Source organism: Sander lucioperca, chromosome 22 (genome assembly GCF_008315115.2).
Source record: "Sander lucioperca isolate FBNREF2018 chromosome 22, SLUC_FBN_1.2, whole genome shotgun sequence".
Taxonomy (NCBI): Eukaryota; Metazoa; Chordata; class Actinopteri; order Perciformes; family Percidae; genus Sander; species Sander lucioperca.
In genome coordinates, this window is record NC_050194.1 from 19,691,436 (window position 1) to 19,709,201 (window position 17,766).

The 17,766-nt window shown below is 40.4% G+C and overlaps 1 protein-coding gene across 16 annotated transcripts in view; it reads left to right on the forward strand.

Moving 5' to 3' along the window:
• LOC116061519 (calcium/calmodulin-dependent protein kinase type II subunit gamma) overlaps positions 1-17,766 on the forward strand; it is a 42,801-nt gene that overhangs the window by 4,614 nt on the left and 20,421 nt on the right. For all 16 annotated transcript variants that reach the window (XM_031315759.2, XM_031315766.2, XM_031315771.2 and 13 more), the window contains exons 3-8: positions 9,873-9,932; positions 13,574-13,628; positions 13,783-13,848; positions 15,545-15,617; positions 16,849-16,951; positions 17,422-17,505. In XM_031315759.2, the coding sequence (XP_031171619.1) occupies positions 9,873-9,932; positions 13,574-13,628; positions 13,783-13,848; positions 15,545-15,617; positions 16,849-16,951; positions 17,422-17,505 (441 nt within the window). The remainder of the gene's footprint in view (positions 1-9,872; positions 9,933-13,573; positions 13,629-13,782; positions 13,849-15,544; positions 15,618-16,848; positions 16,952-17,421; positions 17,506-17,766) is intronic.

Below are 17,766 nucleotides of genomic sequence, written 5' to 3' on the forward strand. Positions count from 1 at the left end.
AAAAGCCTAAAATGCCCAAAAAATAATCTTAAAAAAAAAGAAGAGGAAAATGAGACTGAAGGGAAAAAGCTGTATTAGATATAAATTATATAAATTGAAATCACTCAAAAGAACTCTTAAAGAAAAACATCATACAATTAAATCAAGAAATGGGGAGTCTAGTAGAAATTAGTTTTACATGACAGTGCACAAAGGGTTGCAATGGTGTGATGCAAGTTTCGTTTTATTTTGTTGTTGATGAGTAAAGTGACTGAAAAGTGGATGGCTGCTGCATTGTCTGTTGCAACATGGTTTTGTGTTTTATGGGAGAGAGACAGAGTGAGACAGACTATCCACTGTAATGCCTTTCCTCCAACATTTTTTAGTGTCACAGGCCTGCATATTTGTCCCATTAAAAATTGTTTAAGTTATGTTACTATTATTATTTATGTATTCTATGTATATTATGTTCCTTGCTCACCCCAAAGTGTCTCTCATTATTATTAATGGCAAACCTCTTAAGATTTAGCAGTCCCCCTCCCAGAGTGTAGCCTGGTTCCAGACCTCTGAATCACAGCCCACATCTTCAATTTGTTCAGTGATTTGTATAGACCTGGTGTTGTGCTCATTTGTGGTTATTTTTCACAGTTGAGATGCAGTCAACCAATCGCAGATTGTAGGTGGGATTAAGAATGGGGACATATCTTTGTACATAGCTACCAAGCCACATCCATGAAATATGGTGACAGGAACATTGCCACAAGAATGGTGATGAGATTAACACAGCTGTCAAGGTTGTTGTGAATCAAAAAAAGAGGAACTCCACAATTCATCTAATTTTGCACTGTACACATAATCACATATATTCTTATTAGCATATAATGTTAATACAGGTGTTTTTTTTCCCCCCCAACAAAATACATATTTTATGTAAAAACTGCTTTTTCTGCTCAAAATTAGCTTGTATGTGTGTGATTTGGTTTGGTTCAGCCAAATTCTTTAACTCCTTCCTAACCCGGTCAACAGAGCTTTACCAGATATTTAGGTAGACTAACCCTAACCCTAACCGTAACAAACAGTAAGGCTACATTCTGGCACTCCTCCACAGACAGACACACCGGCAGAGCCTCTCGTAATAGAGACGCTAGCCCAGCTAGAACAAACACGGTCAAAGCTCCACCACCCCCTGTCTTTCCAGCAGAGAAACGGAGAATACAGAATTATATCAGAAAAATTTACTTTAAATAGCAAACACAGATGAAATCTGCCCATGTAACTTCTATTTTATTTTAGATTATTATTAGGTGGTTGATATACTGATGCATTAAAGTGAAAGAGACATTTTCCTGTTGTAGCTGGTCAAGCTAGTTTTAACTTTTAGTCCAGTGTAGGCCTGGCAAACTCGATTCCTTTTAAGGATTTGGGTTATTCTGAGTAACTCACTAAACTGATCTGGGTTGTACGAGTCACTTGAGTCAGTATTGATCTATAGGCGAGCCGAGGCAAGCTTGCAATGTTTCGAACTGTCTGCTCGACCTAATTGCATTTTAATATACTACATTTTTACACCAAACCTACACTAGGCCTAGCTAGGCTACGTGCAGAACATTGTATGTTATTTCAGAAGTGAAAGAATGGCTTTTGTTGTGAATTTGCTTTACCCTGAAACGAATGAAGTTCCCTCGCTCGTCTGCTACTGATCCACTCATGACAACGTAGCTGGCTGATTCGCGCGAGTCGTCGAGGACTTGTGGGTCATCAAGGGCTCGTGAGTTCTCGAGTGGTCTGCGAGCTTGCAGTGTTTCCGGCTCTGAGTCTGCGGGTCAGGAAGTTCCTATAACCTGTCTCGTCCTGTCTCTCTGCTCACTCAGTTGCTTGAGTTGACTTGTGGAGTTGTTGTTGCCTACGAAATTGTAAGTTATAAAGCTTTTGGCAGCTAAGATGGCTAGGACTAGTAGTAGCTAATGTTGCAAGAGGTTTGTGTGCGGCGCTGTTATCATTTTAGATTGTATTGTAGTAGGACTCAACTAGGGCTGAAACGATTCCCTGAGTAACTCGAATAATTCGATTACTAAAAATCCTCGATGCAAAATGATTTGCCTCGAAGCTTCGTTTAATTAATGTTACCAACGTTGTATCGCTCATGGTGTTTCCGCACAGAGGATTATTACTGTCGCACACCGGGCTGACTCTGCTGGCGACACATGCCATGCAGACTGATTACAAAATCAAGAAAGAACGTAATGGGCTAAGAGAAGAGAGAGGCTGGAGAAAACGACAAAGTGTCCAAAGTTTGGAATCAGTTCAAACGTAATTAAAACGAAAACTTTGTACAGTGTGTCTACTGCAAACTGGAACTAGCTTACCACAATAATAGCACGACGTCAGTGTTTCAGCATCTGTCTAACTTAATCATCCATTCCACGAAGCAGACCTGACAAAAGTAAATCACAGAGTCTAATGGACGATGAAACTACACCAAACACAACAACTACCAAAATCAAAGACAAGAAAATACGTAGTGGTGACCACAATTTGATCTAAAGAGCCGACTTGTTGACTATCCCTTCGGAAAAACAGCTGATTGTTGCGCACCATTTTCTCTCACTCTCTCTCTTCACGGAGAAACCGCTGATCAACGATCTACTAGCATAACAGAGCTGTGTGACATTTTTATCAAATATATAAATGAAAATAGGTTGAGTATAACTAATATTTACATATAAGCCTATATACAGATCAGTCTCAGGTTGAAACTTGTAGTTCTGAAAGTTAAGTTGCACAACTTAAGGTGATGTTTAATGTATGTTTAATGTATGCCTTAGTTTGAGGTTGTTGTTATTGCATTTCAGAAAATGTTTTCTTTAAAAACAATGTAATATGACACTTAAATGCACTTAATATGTTTAGTTTTTTTGAGAGATTATATTGTAAGCAATGTAGGCAATAACAATGTTGCTTTTTCCGAAAATTAAGCCAAACTATTGTATATTATTGCTCTTCAATAAAAACAAAAGTATTTCTTATCCAATTACTCGATTAATCAGTGGAATAATCGGTAGAATACACGATTACTAAAATAATCAATAGCTGCAGCCCTAGACTCAACTGATCCGAGTTAATGATACTAGAGACTCGCGACTCATGAGTTAATTTAAAGAGTCGGGTTAAAGATCACAGTGATCACGACTCAAACAGGTTTAGTCCAGTGGTGCCCAGCCTAGGGGATCGGGCCTCTCCAAAGGGTCACAAGACAAATCTGATGGCTCGTGAGATTTTTAAATCTGAAAAAAGAAAATGTTTTTAAATGTGTATGTCATTTTTTTATCTTTTCTCTGACTGTAGCTGCTCATGGTTGGCTTGCTTTGACTACCAACTCCACATCTCTATCCATGCCACACTGATCACTGATCGGTGGTTAGTCTCCTCAGTGTCCCCTGACCAGACAGTGTATAAAGTACTAGAGACCCATACTTGAGTAAAAGTACAAGTGCTCTATCAAAAAAGTGACTTGAGTAGAAGTTGAAGTGTTCTTTAAGCACCACACTTAAGTAGAAGTACTAAAGTATTCAACATTTTTTGTACTTAAGTATTGCAAGTAGTTTATTTTAAAATGTACTACTCAAGTATTGCAAGTAAAAGTACAAGTATTGTGTTGTGTAGTTATTAAAGAAAGCAGTCAAAAGTTTGAATATCATATTTATATTATTTCAAATGTTTAGCCTATAGGACACTCACAATGTTAATTTCCTTGGCTGTTGCCAAAGGAATTAACAAATATTAAATATATTATATTAAAAATAACAAATTAACAAATACTGAAATAAAATGTACAATTATCACACGTAATCAAAACGTATTATGCACTAGTTAGTAACATGTGATGAACAGGAACGTTACCAAGCTAGCAAAATACAGATAAACTAGCAGCTTCACATCACAGGGTAAAACGGTTAACATTCAGTACTCATTTCAGACTGGAACAACTCAGGAATAGCTTAACAATAGCTAAATAGAAAGAGTACAAACTTACATCGTCTCTGACTTCTGAACAGGCAACCGTAATGAAAAGAAACACAAAGCGATCTCGGGGATTTCTTACGTAATTTATGTAATTAACGTACGTAACTAACGTAGCCGTAACTACACACACTGTAACCTACACAGTCTCCGTAGCGTGAGGAAATCACAACAGTAACGAGTAACGATGCAGCACATAAAAAAATATATCGGAGTAAAAGTATTAAACTCATCGAAAATATGTACTGAAGTAAAAGTGGAAGTAGGAGAAAAAAATAATACTCCAGTAGAGTACAGATACAGCCTTTTAGTACTTAAGTACAGTAGTGAAGTAGTTCTACTTCGTTACTATAAATCTCTGCCCCTGACCCTCCATGTCACACACTACGTAGCGATGAGTCCTTGCCTCCTGCAGTCGTTGCTCCCTCACTCCTCTGTTGAATTTTTAAATTATGCTGTGAGGCAGTGCTGTAGCAGAAATTGAGGTTGTAGTTACCCTTTAGCTTTATTCAGTTTACAGTCTTTATTGTTGCGAAAAACGTTGAATGAACTGCTCCTAGCAATCGCTGCCACAGCTTCTGTGCCGACTGAAAATGTCTAACAGGTAGGTGGGTTACATTACAAACATTTTGGTTGTCTATAATTGATAGCCTAAATACTGTCTATAATTGGTCTTACAGTTGTTTTTCAGTTAATTTTCGGAGGGGACTGTTTTTGCTGAGTAAAATAGGAAATAAATACTTGCTCCAAATTAGGGGCTGTACTTAATATTCAGAACATTACTATACTGTAGCAGTAAACAACTATTTGCTATTTCAAGATATAGTGGAGTTATGGCATCCTAAGCAGATAATTAAGTCACACACTGTGGGTGTGGGTGTGGGTGGGTGTGTGGTAAATTGAGCTTTTCTGTTCTTTGTTTTGATAGCCGGTCTGGCCGCACTTGCATGTTAGTGCCTTGTGCTTCTGTATCTGTGACAAAGCGTCGGTATTTGACGAGTTGGGGAACGGTCTGTAAGAGTCTCGTGGAGGCAATCCTATACCACTTTTTATTCTGAACATTGAGTTAAAGCACCCTTAAAGTCTGTGTGTAAACATTTTGGTATGTACCAATACTCAGTATTCATATCAGTCAGATAAAAAAAAAAAATGCATTGGATATTGGGAAAAGAGTACAGTATGAAGTATTGACGAATATAACCTAAGATGGCATGTTAATATGTGTACAGCCACACTAACACGTACTGTATACTAGCCGCATCCAAGGTGGCGCGCGCCATCGTGACGTCAAAATGACGTAATAGCAGAGGTCGCGCACGGCTCTTTTTTTTTTTTTTTTTTTTTTTCAGCGGCTCGCAAAACAAAGCGGAAATGGGAGGCCTGAACGAGTTCGCCGACAACCGGATGCCAGGACTCTCAGAGTGACTGCAAGTCTCTCTTGTAAACTTACTGGGTTAAGATGAGTTCTTTTATGGTGAATGAAATGCTTGATCTGACCAAGTAGGTCATCGAATCAAATCGAAGCATTGACTTCAATGCTGCTGCCAGTTCTGCCGTTGTTTACCTTTTTCTTCTTCTTCTAGTCCATAGAAAGAACAAGGTCGGTAGCCTTTGCTCATTAGCGCCACCGCTGTTCAGGAGAAGACTGCAACTAGTGTTGTCAGCACCAGCTCGTGTATAAATAGTCACGGCGATCCCATGACGTCATATTTGCACGTGCCAGCTGGGCTTTGTCTAGTATATAAGAGCCTTTAGTGTAGTAACTGTAATTACAAAACCAGAGCAAGTAGCAACTTGTCACCTGATAACAATTACCAACAGGCTGGGTATCAAACCACTGTGCCTTTTGGTCACCACCTAAAACATATTTGTAGCTTGGTCAGATTATTAGTCTTGTTTATTCTTTGGTTAGATATTAGTCTATATCCTTGATGTTCCACTTTCCGGGATTGCTCCGGTGCCGCAGGAAATTCTGCCAGATGCAAGTATTTTCGCCGATGTCTGTTTCCTTCCAATTTCTTCGTGTTGGAATTTTAAACTCTGGTGGATTTATGAGGACTATGGTTAACTGCTCCTCAGATCTCTGCAGGGTAATCTGTCCAATCTGAGTTTTCTCTCGCGTGACTATTTTACAGCGGCTCCGTGTGATTGTGATTTAGGGCTGCAACTAACGATTATTTTAATAATCGATTAATCTGTCGATTATTTTTTTGATTAATCGATGAATCGGATAAAAAAACAAAAAAGCATTAATTTACATCAACTCAATACATACTTAAATACATACTTGTTGTTTTAGTTAATAGTTATGTAAAGGTAAGTAACCCAAAGAGCAGATACACACACACACACACACACACACACACACACACACACACACACACACACACACACACACACACACACACACACACACACACACACACACACGTTCACTTGAAGCTTATTCATTAAATTATTACCGTCATTGTAGTAAGTGCGAGTTAAGTTCATTTGTTCACCACATTTAAACACAGCTTAAGATGCCCAAGTGCTATAAAAGAACTTTAAAATGAAATTAAAAAGTACAACACACACAAATATATTTGTCAACAATAACTGATATGGGACAAAGCACAGAATATATACACGACAATAGATTGAAAAATGAATGGGCCAAAAAAGGCGAGTGAATAAAAACGTGTCTTTAGTCCTGCTTTACTACTGTTATTAACGAGCTAACGCTAGCTTGTCATGCTTGTCAAGCTGGATAACGAGTAAACACCAGCACCAGCACCACACCGCACCACTGGAGGGACGTTACGTTCCTCACTTCAAAACGGAACAAAAGTAGGATTGTGTAGTGACTTTACCCTGCTGTTGAACTCCCTTCCTCCTCATCAAGGACTCCAACATGTTTACGTTTTAGGTGCTGATCATCACCGTGGTGACCGTGCCATGCCGTGTCGCTTTTGCTTATCTTGCAATTAACAAATTAGCAAAGTTTTCGATTTATTTAGTGTGAAATGCTCCCACACCTTGGATGACTTAGGTCATACTGTTTTCTCTGCCTCCGTCATGTGTTTCAGAACAACGTTATGAGGGTCTCTCCGGTCTCTCTCCGTATTTCCTCTCTACCCCCGCTCTGCTCTTTTTTCTTTTCTTTCACTCCGCACGGCACTCAACTCAATTGCTTTTATCTCCGCGACTGAGTGGCGTGTCGCGCGACACAACAAATCGATAATGAAATTCGTTGCCAACTCTTTTAATAATCAAATTTTATCGATTCGTTGTTGCAGCCCTATTGTGATTTGGTTTAAAGAAATGGCAATAAAAATATTAACTGAAATGATTTAATGAATTTAGACATCTGCATTTTATTTTGCCATTGTTCTTGTAGCGGTTTCAGGCAAAATGAAGTACTGCTAAATTGAGAAGTCTGGCTTATTGTATTAAATAGAAAACATTTTACTATTCCTCAATGTGAATAATAAAAAAATGATAGTATCATATGTAACAATACACAGTCCTACACTACCATAGCAAGTGAGCTAGCTACTGGCAAAAGGAAAACAGCATATCTAGGTTTGTTTAATAGCTATTAGTGAATAATAACGGAGTATTGCACTGCGATCAGTATATACTCATGCTGTGTTGCTGAAAAAATGTGCTATAGAGCCATCTTTGTTTAAATATCCTCCTAAAAACATATGTACTCGTATTTCCCAGTCCTAACAGTTTGTATGTGAACTTGCCTAAAACAAACTGAACTAAATCTTCAAGCCTTCAATCAGACTGTCATGTGTGGCAGAAAGAGGGGTGTGTATGTTTTATGTGTTTGTGTGTGTGTGTGTGTGTGTGTCGGGCTCTCTCCGTCCTCCTCAACTGATGACTGTAAGATGGCTGTGGGCCCGCCCCATGGCAAAGCAGATGGCCAATTAGAGAGCAGTAGGAAGTGCCAGTAATTACCCTCCAGCCCTCTCTTTCCTGTCTTCTTCAACCACACACTCTAGCACCAACAAATAAGGAGATTGAATGAATTAGTGAGTGCTGCAGTGACACTGCACCAAGGTAGACAGCTATACACAAACACACTCGCACACAGGGGAGCTCTGATCCTCTTCGAGCAAATGGACGTTCCATGTAATCCTCCCTCCTCCTCTCTGTCTGTCTATCCGTCCTGCGTCACTGGTGTAATTAGAAAGAGGTTCAGGTCTCTCACTCGCTTTCTCTCAGATGAGGGAAATCTATACCTGCAGGGAGATTGGTGGAGAGTGTAGCACCGTGTTAGAGAGCTTCAAAACTGCAGCTTTCAAACAAGTTAGCAACAAGTTGGAGAAAGTCAGGCGAAGGATGCAGAGGGGTTGCAGAAAGTGATGCTGCTTTTTATAATAATGGGCTCCTATATTATGCCTGTACATACTGTATTGCAGTTGCAGAAGAACAGTTGGGTACGTCGATAGGTGATTGCTCAGCAACAGCATGTGAATTTTATCTGAGGCCGTTGCTGCACTGGGGAAATGAATGCAAATCTTAGTGAGGCTGCCTCTGTGTGGTGTAATCGCTACGGAGCTGTGGGGTGGAGTTGGCTTTACCACAGTTTTAACACACACGTACACACACTGAGTCATATTGGATCTTCACTAAAGTTACTCCAACTCACCTCTGACCTCAGCTGCATGGCTCCCAAAAAGATGGGAGGGAGTACTTTTAACAGCCATGTGGTTGACACGCCGATATATTGTACAAACATGCATGTACACACATACTGCAACAGGATTCAATAAAATCCTCAAACAAGGATGTTGGTGTGGACATGAGGCGTATGTGTGTGTTCTTGCTAGCTTTTCTTCCCAGCAGAAATGCAAACACACCGATGTTCTACAATTGGGCTTCACACTAACCCATTTGCACAACCATGTACTGTATGTGCTTGTAGGTGCACACTTGTACCCCCATTGCTACACACAGCCTCATTAATTTCCACAAACAGTTTAATATCATTAAATAGAACCATACCTGTGGTCAGTGGAGCTGTGACTGTTACCTTTCAGAGGCAAATGCAACCACTTAGCTTGAGCGATTGAATTACTAAGGTGCCATGGCCTGAAATATTTCCCATTGCGTACACAAAACAAATCTTTATCTGTGACACACATAACCTCGTACCTTTTTTAAAATAATTTCATTCATGTAATTAATTTAACTGTTTTGTTTTGGGTTGTGACTGAAGCTCCAGTTTATCATTATTACATAGGAAACTGCAGTCGTGAGTCAAATTCAAGTTTAATTAGGTGCAGATGACATACTAATACACTCTATGGTGCAGACTCTGTGTACTGAGGAATCATGAGGACCTATGCCATACTTAGGACTTTGGTCAAGTGGATCATGGGTCACAGGAAGAACTACTTCTCTGACTGAAAGACATTGTTGGGGGCGTGTCAGAAAGCCTCAATAAAAAGCAAATATTATTGCATGAGTTTTTCTAAATTGGTGCATATGAGGAGCCCAGTGGCCTTTTAGTTAAGACCCATACAATATAACCATTATGTCCCTGTTTCGATTCAGGCAGGGGTGTTTGTGGCATGTCATGCAGCCCTGCTCTCTCCCACCTTTCCTGTTGGCATCTTTACTATCACTATCAAATAAAGAAAAAGTGGCCAAACTATTAAAAAAAAAAAGAAAAATAGAAATGTAAAAGACATATTTGTCCAGCACCTCAAATGAAATGCATACATTGCTAACATCATCCTGAATTAACTTATAAAAAACCTTTTTTACTATTGTGCTGTTTAAAATCAGCTACTGAACACAATTGTTTGACCAGGTAATGGCGCATAAACACTTTGCTGGTCTGTGATTTAACTGGTCTTTAATTTTTCTCTCCTCAGACCATCAGAAGCTTGAGAGAGAGGCTCGTATCTGTCGTCTGCTGAAGCACCCCAACATCGGTGAGTTTCTGTGCACGTGACCAAGTGTAATGTGTGGTTGTGTATTGTTGCTCATGCTCACAGGATAATGTTCTTCACTAGAGTGCACCAAAACTGGTGCTGGCCTAACATTGTAGGATAATGCTATGCTGATAACAGCATAGCATTAACTCTGTAACAGAGCAGAGAGTTGCCCAAATAGCTTTAATCAAAAATAATATGTTGAGCGTAAAAGTTCATCCTTGACCTTGGAAACAGTAGTTTGTTAAAATAATCTTGAAAAGGAAAGAGCTAGTTAGGTGGACCTTGAGTTAAAATGGTTAAGATGTACACTAGAGGACTGCAGTGGGATCCCACGGGACCCAACACAAATCCTTCGGGAGTGAGCATTTCTAACGTTGCTGCGGGTTGGAACAAGCGGTCCAAAAATAGACAGCAGGTCCCGGGATTTACGAGTGCTGCTCCTGATCAGTGCTGTAACCGGCTGTTCATAGGTTTCCCCAACCAGGTTTTATAAGAAAATAATAAACATACATGGATCATCCAGTTGAACGCCAGCCACATTTTATTAACACTCCTCTACTCCCTCCCTCTCTCTCTCTTTCTTCTCGGGGCTCTCTGCCCTGCTCTTTTCTCCTATGGCAACCTGAGGGATGCAATCAACAGGGACTAACATAAAATCTGTTAGTGTGTTTAAAACGATGCCAAATAAAACAAACTGACCAAAACAAACCACAACCATCAACGCATGTTCTATAATAAGTGAAATAAATACATTTTATACAATGTAACTTTGCCCTTATTGTGGTAGAATAATTAATTATTACACTATGAATTGTATGAATACAATTATGCACTAGAATGTAATTTTGCTACTTATAACTGACAGGTATGCATATCTTTATCAATACTACAAAGTAAAATAACGAGTTTTACCTGCGGGACGGGAGAAGACACCATTGATTTTGAAGACACAAAATCAATGGTGTCTTGCATAGGTTGCACCAATCACATCGGTGTATCTGATATAGGCGGGCCAGAGGCAAGCTAAACAGATGATGACAGTTTAATCTACCAGTTAGCTCCACTGGTAGCTAAGCGTATGGGGCTCTGGATACGTCACCCCATGTATTGTTGTGATTGGTCGTAGTGTTATCCAATTGCGTGCAGTGAGATTTTCAAATGCATGCTTGGTGCCGCCCCTTGAGTTTGGCCATTTTCATTACTCAATGCCGACCCTTAATCTTTCGGATTTGGGTCTGGATTTCCAGGCTAGTATTTGACCACACTGTCACATTTATACTTTACTGAGGCAGTAAATGGTGTGGGTATACTTTAAATTTCCGTTTATCATATCATTCAATGACCTGATAAATGGCATTGCGTCTAAAAAGATGCTCTAACTGTCCCAGCGATCACTCATTCTAAATGTCAATATAGCCGTTTTCACAGCACAGCTGCTGTCAGTTATGGACATTGTTGCAGAGGGTAAAGCTTTTGGTGAGCAGCCATATGGAGAACGGAGATGCAGTGTTTTGTCAGTACTTGTTAGGATTGGCAAAGGGGTTGCTTTAAATTAAGGATCAGAGTTACTTGTGCTAATTAACCGTGATCATCTTTACCACTCCACCAGTAACATCTCCTGTAAATGCACAGTAGGGAGCAGATTTAGATTTAGTAGAACAATTTAGTTCCTTAATATTGGATTTGGTGGCAAAAACAATCTGAGATCATCTCTTCAATTGTCAGTAGTCGATGTGATCAGCAGTCGGCACAAGCTGAACTGATAATCGGTATATTAGCAGCCACGTAAACGTACTAAAATACGTACATTACTGCTTTGCATTGGTATCAAGACACTAACCGCTCAGGACTGCTGCTCGTGGTTAGACTTTTGTGAGTCTTGTTCAAATCAGTTGTGCAGTTGTCTTGACAACAGAAACAAAAATATATGTAAATGACATCACCGGTATTGCCTTTAAACAAAAATGAAGTAAACCCAGTTGGAGTGAGAGGTGACAGAAGGTTAGTTTCCTCTCTGCTCTGCCTGCTGAGGTGTTTGTCTGCTTTCTTGACTTTCTGGTTTTATTACTGTTGACCATCGCCCGTAACAGTGTGTTAATTGTGGAAACTCGTATTGCCGTAATGTTTAGAAAATTAAATGAATTGTGCTGCTCTAATTGAGATGTCTAGAGGAGATGGGTGTTAAAGGGCAGAAAGGGGGAATATGACAAAATCAATGACACCTTTCCCACTGCACTCCTTTTCTTTTCCTCGTGTCCTAGTTTTCTTCTGGGCCCCCCCAGGCACTCATTTCTCTCTCTCTCTCTCTCTCTCTCTCTCTCTCTCTCTCTCTCTCTCTCTCTCTCTCTCTCTCTCTCTCTCTCTCTCTCTCTCTCTCTCTCTCTCTCTCTGTATAGATTTTCTCTCTCTCGCGCTTGTCCTTTCTCTTCTTTTTAACATATTTTGGCATCGTCTGCATTCAAACTTTGGACAAAAGAGGGCACACAAAAAGAGACAGATGGAGAGAGAGAGCAGGAGGAGTAGAAGACAGATGGAGGGAGAGCGAGAAGATGGGAGGAGGAGGAAAGAGCAGTTGCTCTTGTTTCTTGCTGCAGGGCCATCCTACTTCATCTTATTATACAACTGATATTCATTTTACATAATGATAACTGTGGCTCCTCGACGCTAAACCTAAGCTGCATCTCAAGCCCATCTTCTTAACGCCTAGATCCTGCTGCCTCGCTCCTGCTTTGTCATTCTGCTGCTGTTCTGTTGTATTGACAGTGAGACTTTGATGGTTACCGCATAACCGCAGTATCGTGGTATTATGAGCTCATAACTGTAATCACCACTTTATTTTTTATTCTCGATCAAGCGCTCACTTCATCAGTACATCAGGAAACATTGCTGGTAACAAGCACAAGCACTTGTTTTTTTATTTAATCGTATTTCTTTCTTTCTTTTCAAACATAACATTTCCAAGCCTGGTCCCAGACCTCTGAATGGCTGCCCACATCTGCAGTTTATTTTTTTGTTATTCCTATAGTTCTTGTATTGTGCTCTTTGACCGCTATTTCCATGGTAGCAAATCAGAGTTTTTTGTAGAAAATTAAGAATGGGCATGTCATCTTCCTGTACCACTGCCACTTAACATAGCTCTACAGTGCGCTGTAGGAGGACATACAAAAATAACAATTCATAAAGCTGCACATTTCTTTGATCAACTTGATAACTCCTCAGCAACTGTTAGATCAGCTTTCGTGTCCTCTGAAAATTATGGCAACATAACCGATACATCTGTAATGACTGATTGGTTAGGGAGCCTTATGTTTAAGACACATAGCATCTAACTAGTGCTGCAGCTATCAATTATTTTAGTAGTGGAGTACTCTACTGATTATTCTATCTAGTAATAATAAATATTTTGGCTTTATCAAAGAGCAATAGTAAATATACAAAAAAAGAAAATGCGTCACATAGTTGACATTCATTTCTCTAGCTCTGCCTTTGGTCCATTTCTCTCTTCAAATATTTTCTCCTAGCCTCAGTTTATGGAGAGGTTTAACAGTCAAAACACTGCAGCAATTCTTCATATATTTTCTTTTTACCCAACTCCTGTCTTTTTATCTCTGTCTCAATGTCCACCCTCTCTCTTGCAGTGAGGCTCCACGACAGCATTTCAGAGGAAGGCTTTCATTACCTAGTCTTTGACCTGTGAGTATATTCAGAACACACACACAGTGACATTTTATCCATGCGTATATATGCGGTATGTTTGTGTATGCTAACAGACTTCTCTCTCCTGCCTCCCTGTCTTTCTTTCTTGCTTTCATCCTCCTTTTTCTTCTTTCTTTCTTTCCCCCCACAGGGTGACAGGAGGAGAGCTTTTTGAAGACATTGTAGCCAGGGAGTACTACAGTGAGGCTGATGCCAGGTAAGCGCTTCATATGGAGCTGCTCTGAACATAATGCACACATCTGCTGCAAACATACAACGTAATCTCATTAAATATATGAATACTCACTTTATTGTGAGTGTGAACACAGGCATACAGGCGTAGATGCAATTAGTTTGCTTGTATTCTTGCCCATCCTCCCTCCCCCACCCCCACCCCGTCAACAAGTGCATCGATATACTTGTCTCTCTTTTGCCACATGCGTCGCTCTCCATCCTCTACATTGAAGTAGAGTACTGCCACAATCAACAATCCATTCATTCTTCACGTCATTCATCAGGCAAAAATGCTGGTTCTTGCTTCTGAAATGTAAAGATTTTCTGCTTTTCTTCTGTGTTATATTATTGTAAATTGATTAACTTTGCGCTGTTGATTGGACAAAACAAGCATTTTGAAGACGTCCCTTTGGCTTCCGTGGAACACTATTTTCTGACATTTTGTTGACATTGTGACATTTAAGCTTTCTCTCTTTCCTCGCTATTTTCTCCTAATGAGAGTTTCCCTATGTTCTTTCCTGTGGCTGTATGGTGTGCAACTTATGAAGTCTGTTGTACAATTGGATTAGGGGTCTTTGCCTGTTCACGCACACATGGGGGCTTTGGAATGACACAAACGCACGCACACGCACAAACCACCCCACGTGGATAAAGCCTCTCTAGCTGGGCCCGACCTTTGACCTATTAACCTTTTTTAGAGACATGACATGAACATGAGCCTTAAATAGTGGCATCGTGAAGCCTCACACCACAGTGCGTAGGACAGTAATAAGGTGGACGGGTTCTAGCTTGCAGGGAAATTTAACAAGACCCATCATGAGCCAACACACTCAACAGGCTAGTGTGAAAACATGCTCACCAGCCAAAATTGAGAAATAATGGTATTAGTAGCAGCTGAGTTGACGCCCCCATTATTAAAATTGCTACTGGGATAGAGATTTATTGACTGGGTGGTGTAAGACCTCCCACATGTTTCTTAGTATTGGTTGTTTCAACTACAGTACCTGGATTATGTCTTTGAAAAATAATGGTGATTGTAAAGTAACATTTTTAAACTAAAGTTTAACCTCCACTGTCTTAAATTGTAATAGAGGTGATTTTTCACATGGTTCTAGGCATGTAAAAATAATATTTTTTATTATCAATTTATTATCAATTTTTATAAATGAATTATTATTTTTATCATTTGGTCTTTAAAATGTCCAAAAGAGCCCAAAAAAATGTCCTAAAGCCCACACTGACATCATCATAATGCGTTTTTTGTGAGAAATTTAAAAACATACATATCCAATTATATAAAACGGAGAAATGGGCAAATACTCACGTTTAAGAAGCTGTGACAAGGCATTTCTACTAGAAGAATGGCTCAAATGAATACACTATGATCAAAATAGTTACTCTTCTGTCATATAACAGTTTCAGCTCTACATCCTAAATGTAAAAGGTTTCTTTTAACAATACTATGTATACAGTATACAAGTTGTCTGAAGTTCATATTTCAGTCCCTCAAGTGAACAAGAATGACGTCAAGGTTTTTCTTCCTAATGAAATGCATCAGTGTTAGATCCAGACCATAAACACTCATGTTGGAATATATGTGATGTTTTTTTTTTTTTGTAATGAAGGGCAGTGACTGACACGTCTTCCTCTCCGTTTGTCCCCCTTTTCTCTCTCCGTAGTCATTGCATTAGTCAGATCTTGGAGAGTGTCAATCATATCCACCAGCATGATATTGTGCACAGAGACCTCAAGGTGAGTGGCTGCCCGTTGCTGTGACAACCACACACACACACACACACACACACACACACACACACACACACACACACACACACACACACACACACACCTCTGCTCGTGGCCATGGCAACACACAGATGGCTCTCGGTTGTTCCATCTCCCTCTCTGTATCTCTGCTTTTCTGCTTCCATCTCTTTCATTTTTTCCCTGGGTCCCTCTCCCATCCATTGTTTTTACCCTCCTATCTGTTCTCAGATCTGTCAGCTTGTCTGTCCGTCTCCAGAACTCTGTTTGTCCTATGTGTGTGTGTTCGTACACACATGCATGTGTGTTCATGTCGAGCACACAGAGATGGTGAGTCATGGTCACGTGCAGGGGTTTGTCTCTCACCTATGGCAAGGAAAAGACAAGGACTCAAACAGCACATGCACACATTTTGTACTGTTGTGAAGGGGGTCTATTATGAGAGAGGAGGTGAAGGCATAGATGAACCTCGGGAGTTGCCAGGACAACCCATGTGACATCACACCCACCCATGGAGCAGCGTGGGAGGAGCTTGAGTTGTCCCAAATAGCTGATAGGCTCAGATGCAAAGAGTAGAGGAAGAGAGCGTCTCTGCTACCTCCAGTTTCCTCCTTAAGCCAGTTTAAGGTGATAATAGACCTGGTACGAAGGGCAATAATAATATGTATTGAATACCTTTTTCAAGTGCTGCAAGGTGTCGAAAAAAACAACCACAAGGGATGTCGTAGACATGTGTGGGCAGCTTTTGTGTGTGTGTTTGTGCACACTCTGTCGGACAATAACGCTATTAACTTTGAGCGCTGCCTGTCTGATTTGTTGGCCTTTTATCCTGGGTGGGCTTTTACTGCGGCCATTTATGTCCTACTGCCCAAACAACAGCCATTTAGAACGCTGCCACACACGCTGCCTCTCGCTAAGTACACTTTCCATTTAGCATGCAGTCTGCAGCGCTGCCTAAATGACTCCCCAAGTGGTTTCCATGGCTACGAACCCATGCCCATATAAGGCATTGTGGAGATTCACAACCACTCATCCTCTCTCTACATCCTCCGTCTCTCCATCGCACCCCTTTACCCAACCCCCACACGAGCTGTGTCGAATACATCAAATATAAATATTTCTAAGAAAGAGCTTTACTGAAGAGTGCCTGTCACTATCTGTCTCTCACTGTCTTGATCTCTTGTCATACGTTCTGCTTCACCATGTGTGTGTGTGTCAGCCTGAGAACCTGTTGTTGGCCAGTAAGATGAAGGGAGCTGCAGTGAAGCTGGCAGACTTTGGCCTTGCTATTGAAGTGCAAGGAGACCAGCAGGCTTGGTTTGGTAAGAAAACATAAACAGTGACACACACATATCAAATGAGCTGGACCATTACCTGATCTGTTATTCTATCTGGGTGTTCAATAGTTTATATGTTAATGCACACAAATCACTGCTGAACAGACCCTCTTTGATACACTAGGTCTGTATAGCTACTCGCCCACTCCAAAGAATATTTGTGCGAGCATTGCTTAAGAGGCTCACGGACACTGTCCAGTTCATGCTTAGGCCATTGTGTCTTGGCGAACAGTCAAGCTGGCAGCATTTGGCTGACTCTTCAGTGGGGCCGAGATGATTAACAGGCATTTGCTTGTGACTCTACACTGTCATAAGCTAGTCTGGCATTGGAGTCCAACAGGTCACAATCATCTGAACCATACATAGCTGCACAAACATAGATAGAATTGAAGAACATACAGAATTGTAATAAAAGGCATCAGTTAATTGTGTCCTTTGGTTTTTCTGGCGGACAGGGTTTGCGGGAACCCCTGGCTATCTCTCCCCTGAAGTCCTGAGGAAGGACCCCTACGGCAAGCCTGTAGACATATGGGCTTGCGGTGAGTTTTGAGCCTCACTTTTGGGCAATAAACCTGTTGCAATCAGCCTGTTATTTTTTCTAGTGGTAAACAAACGCCAGGCACTGGGCATGTTTGTCTTTAGACAAATTAGCCAATTTGAGAGCCTTATGAAGGACCATTTAGGTGTAGATTTCATTTCAAAAATGTAAATGATTAATAACAAAAACTGAGGCAGGATAACTTTTGAAAACCTCCAACCATTGGCAGAGGAAAAAAGAAGGGGTTGCATTTTCTTGTATT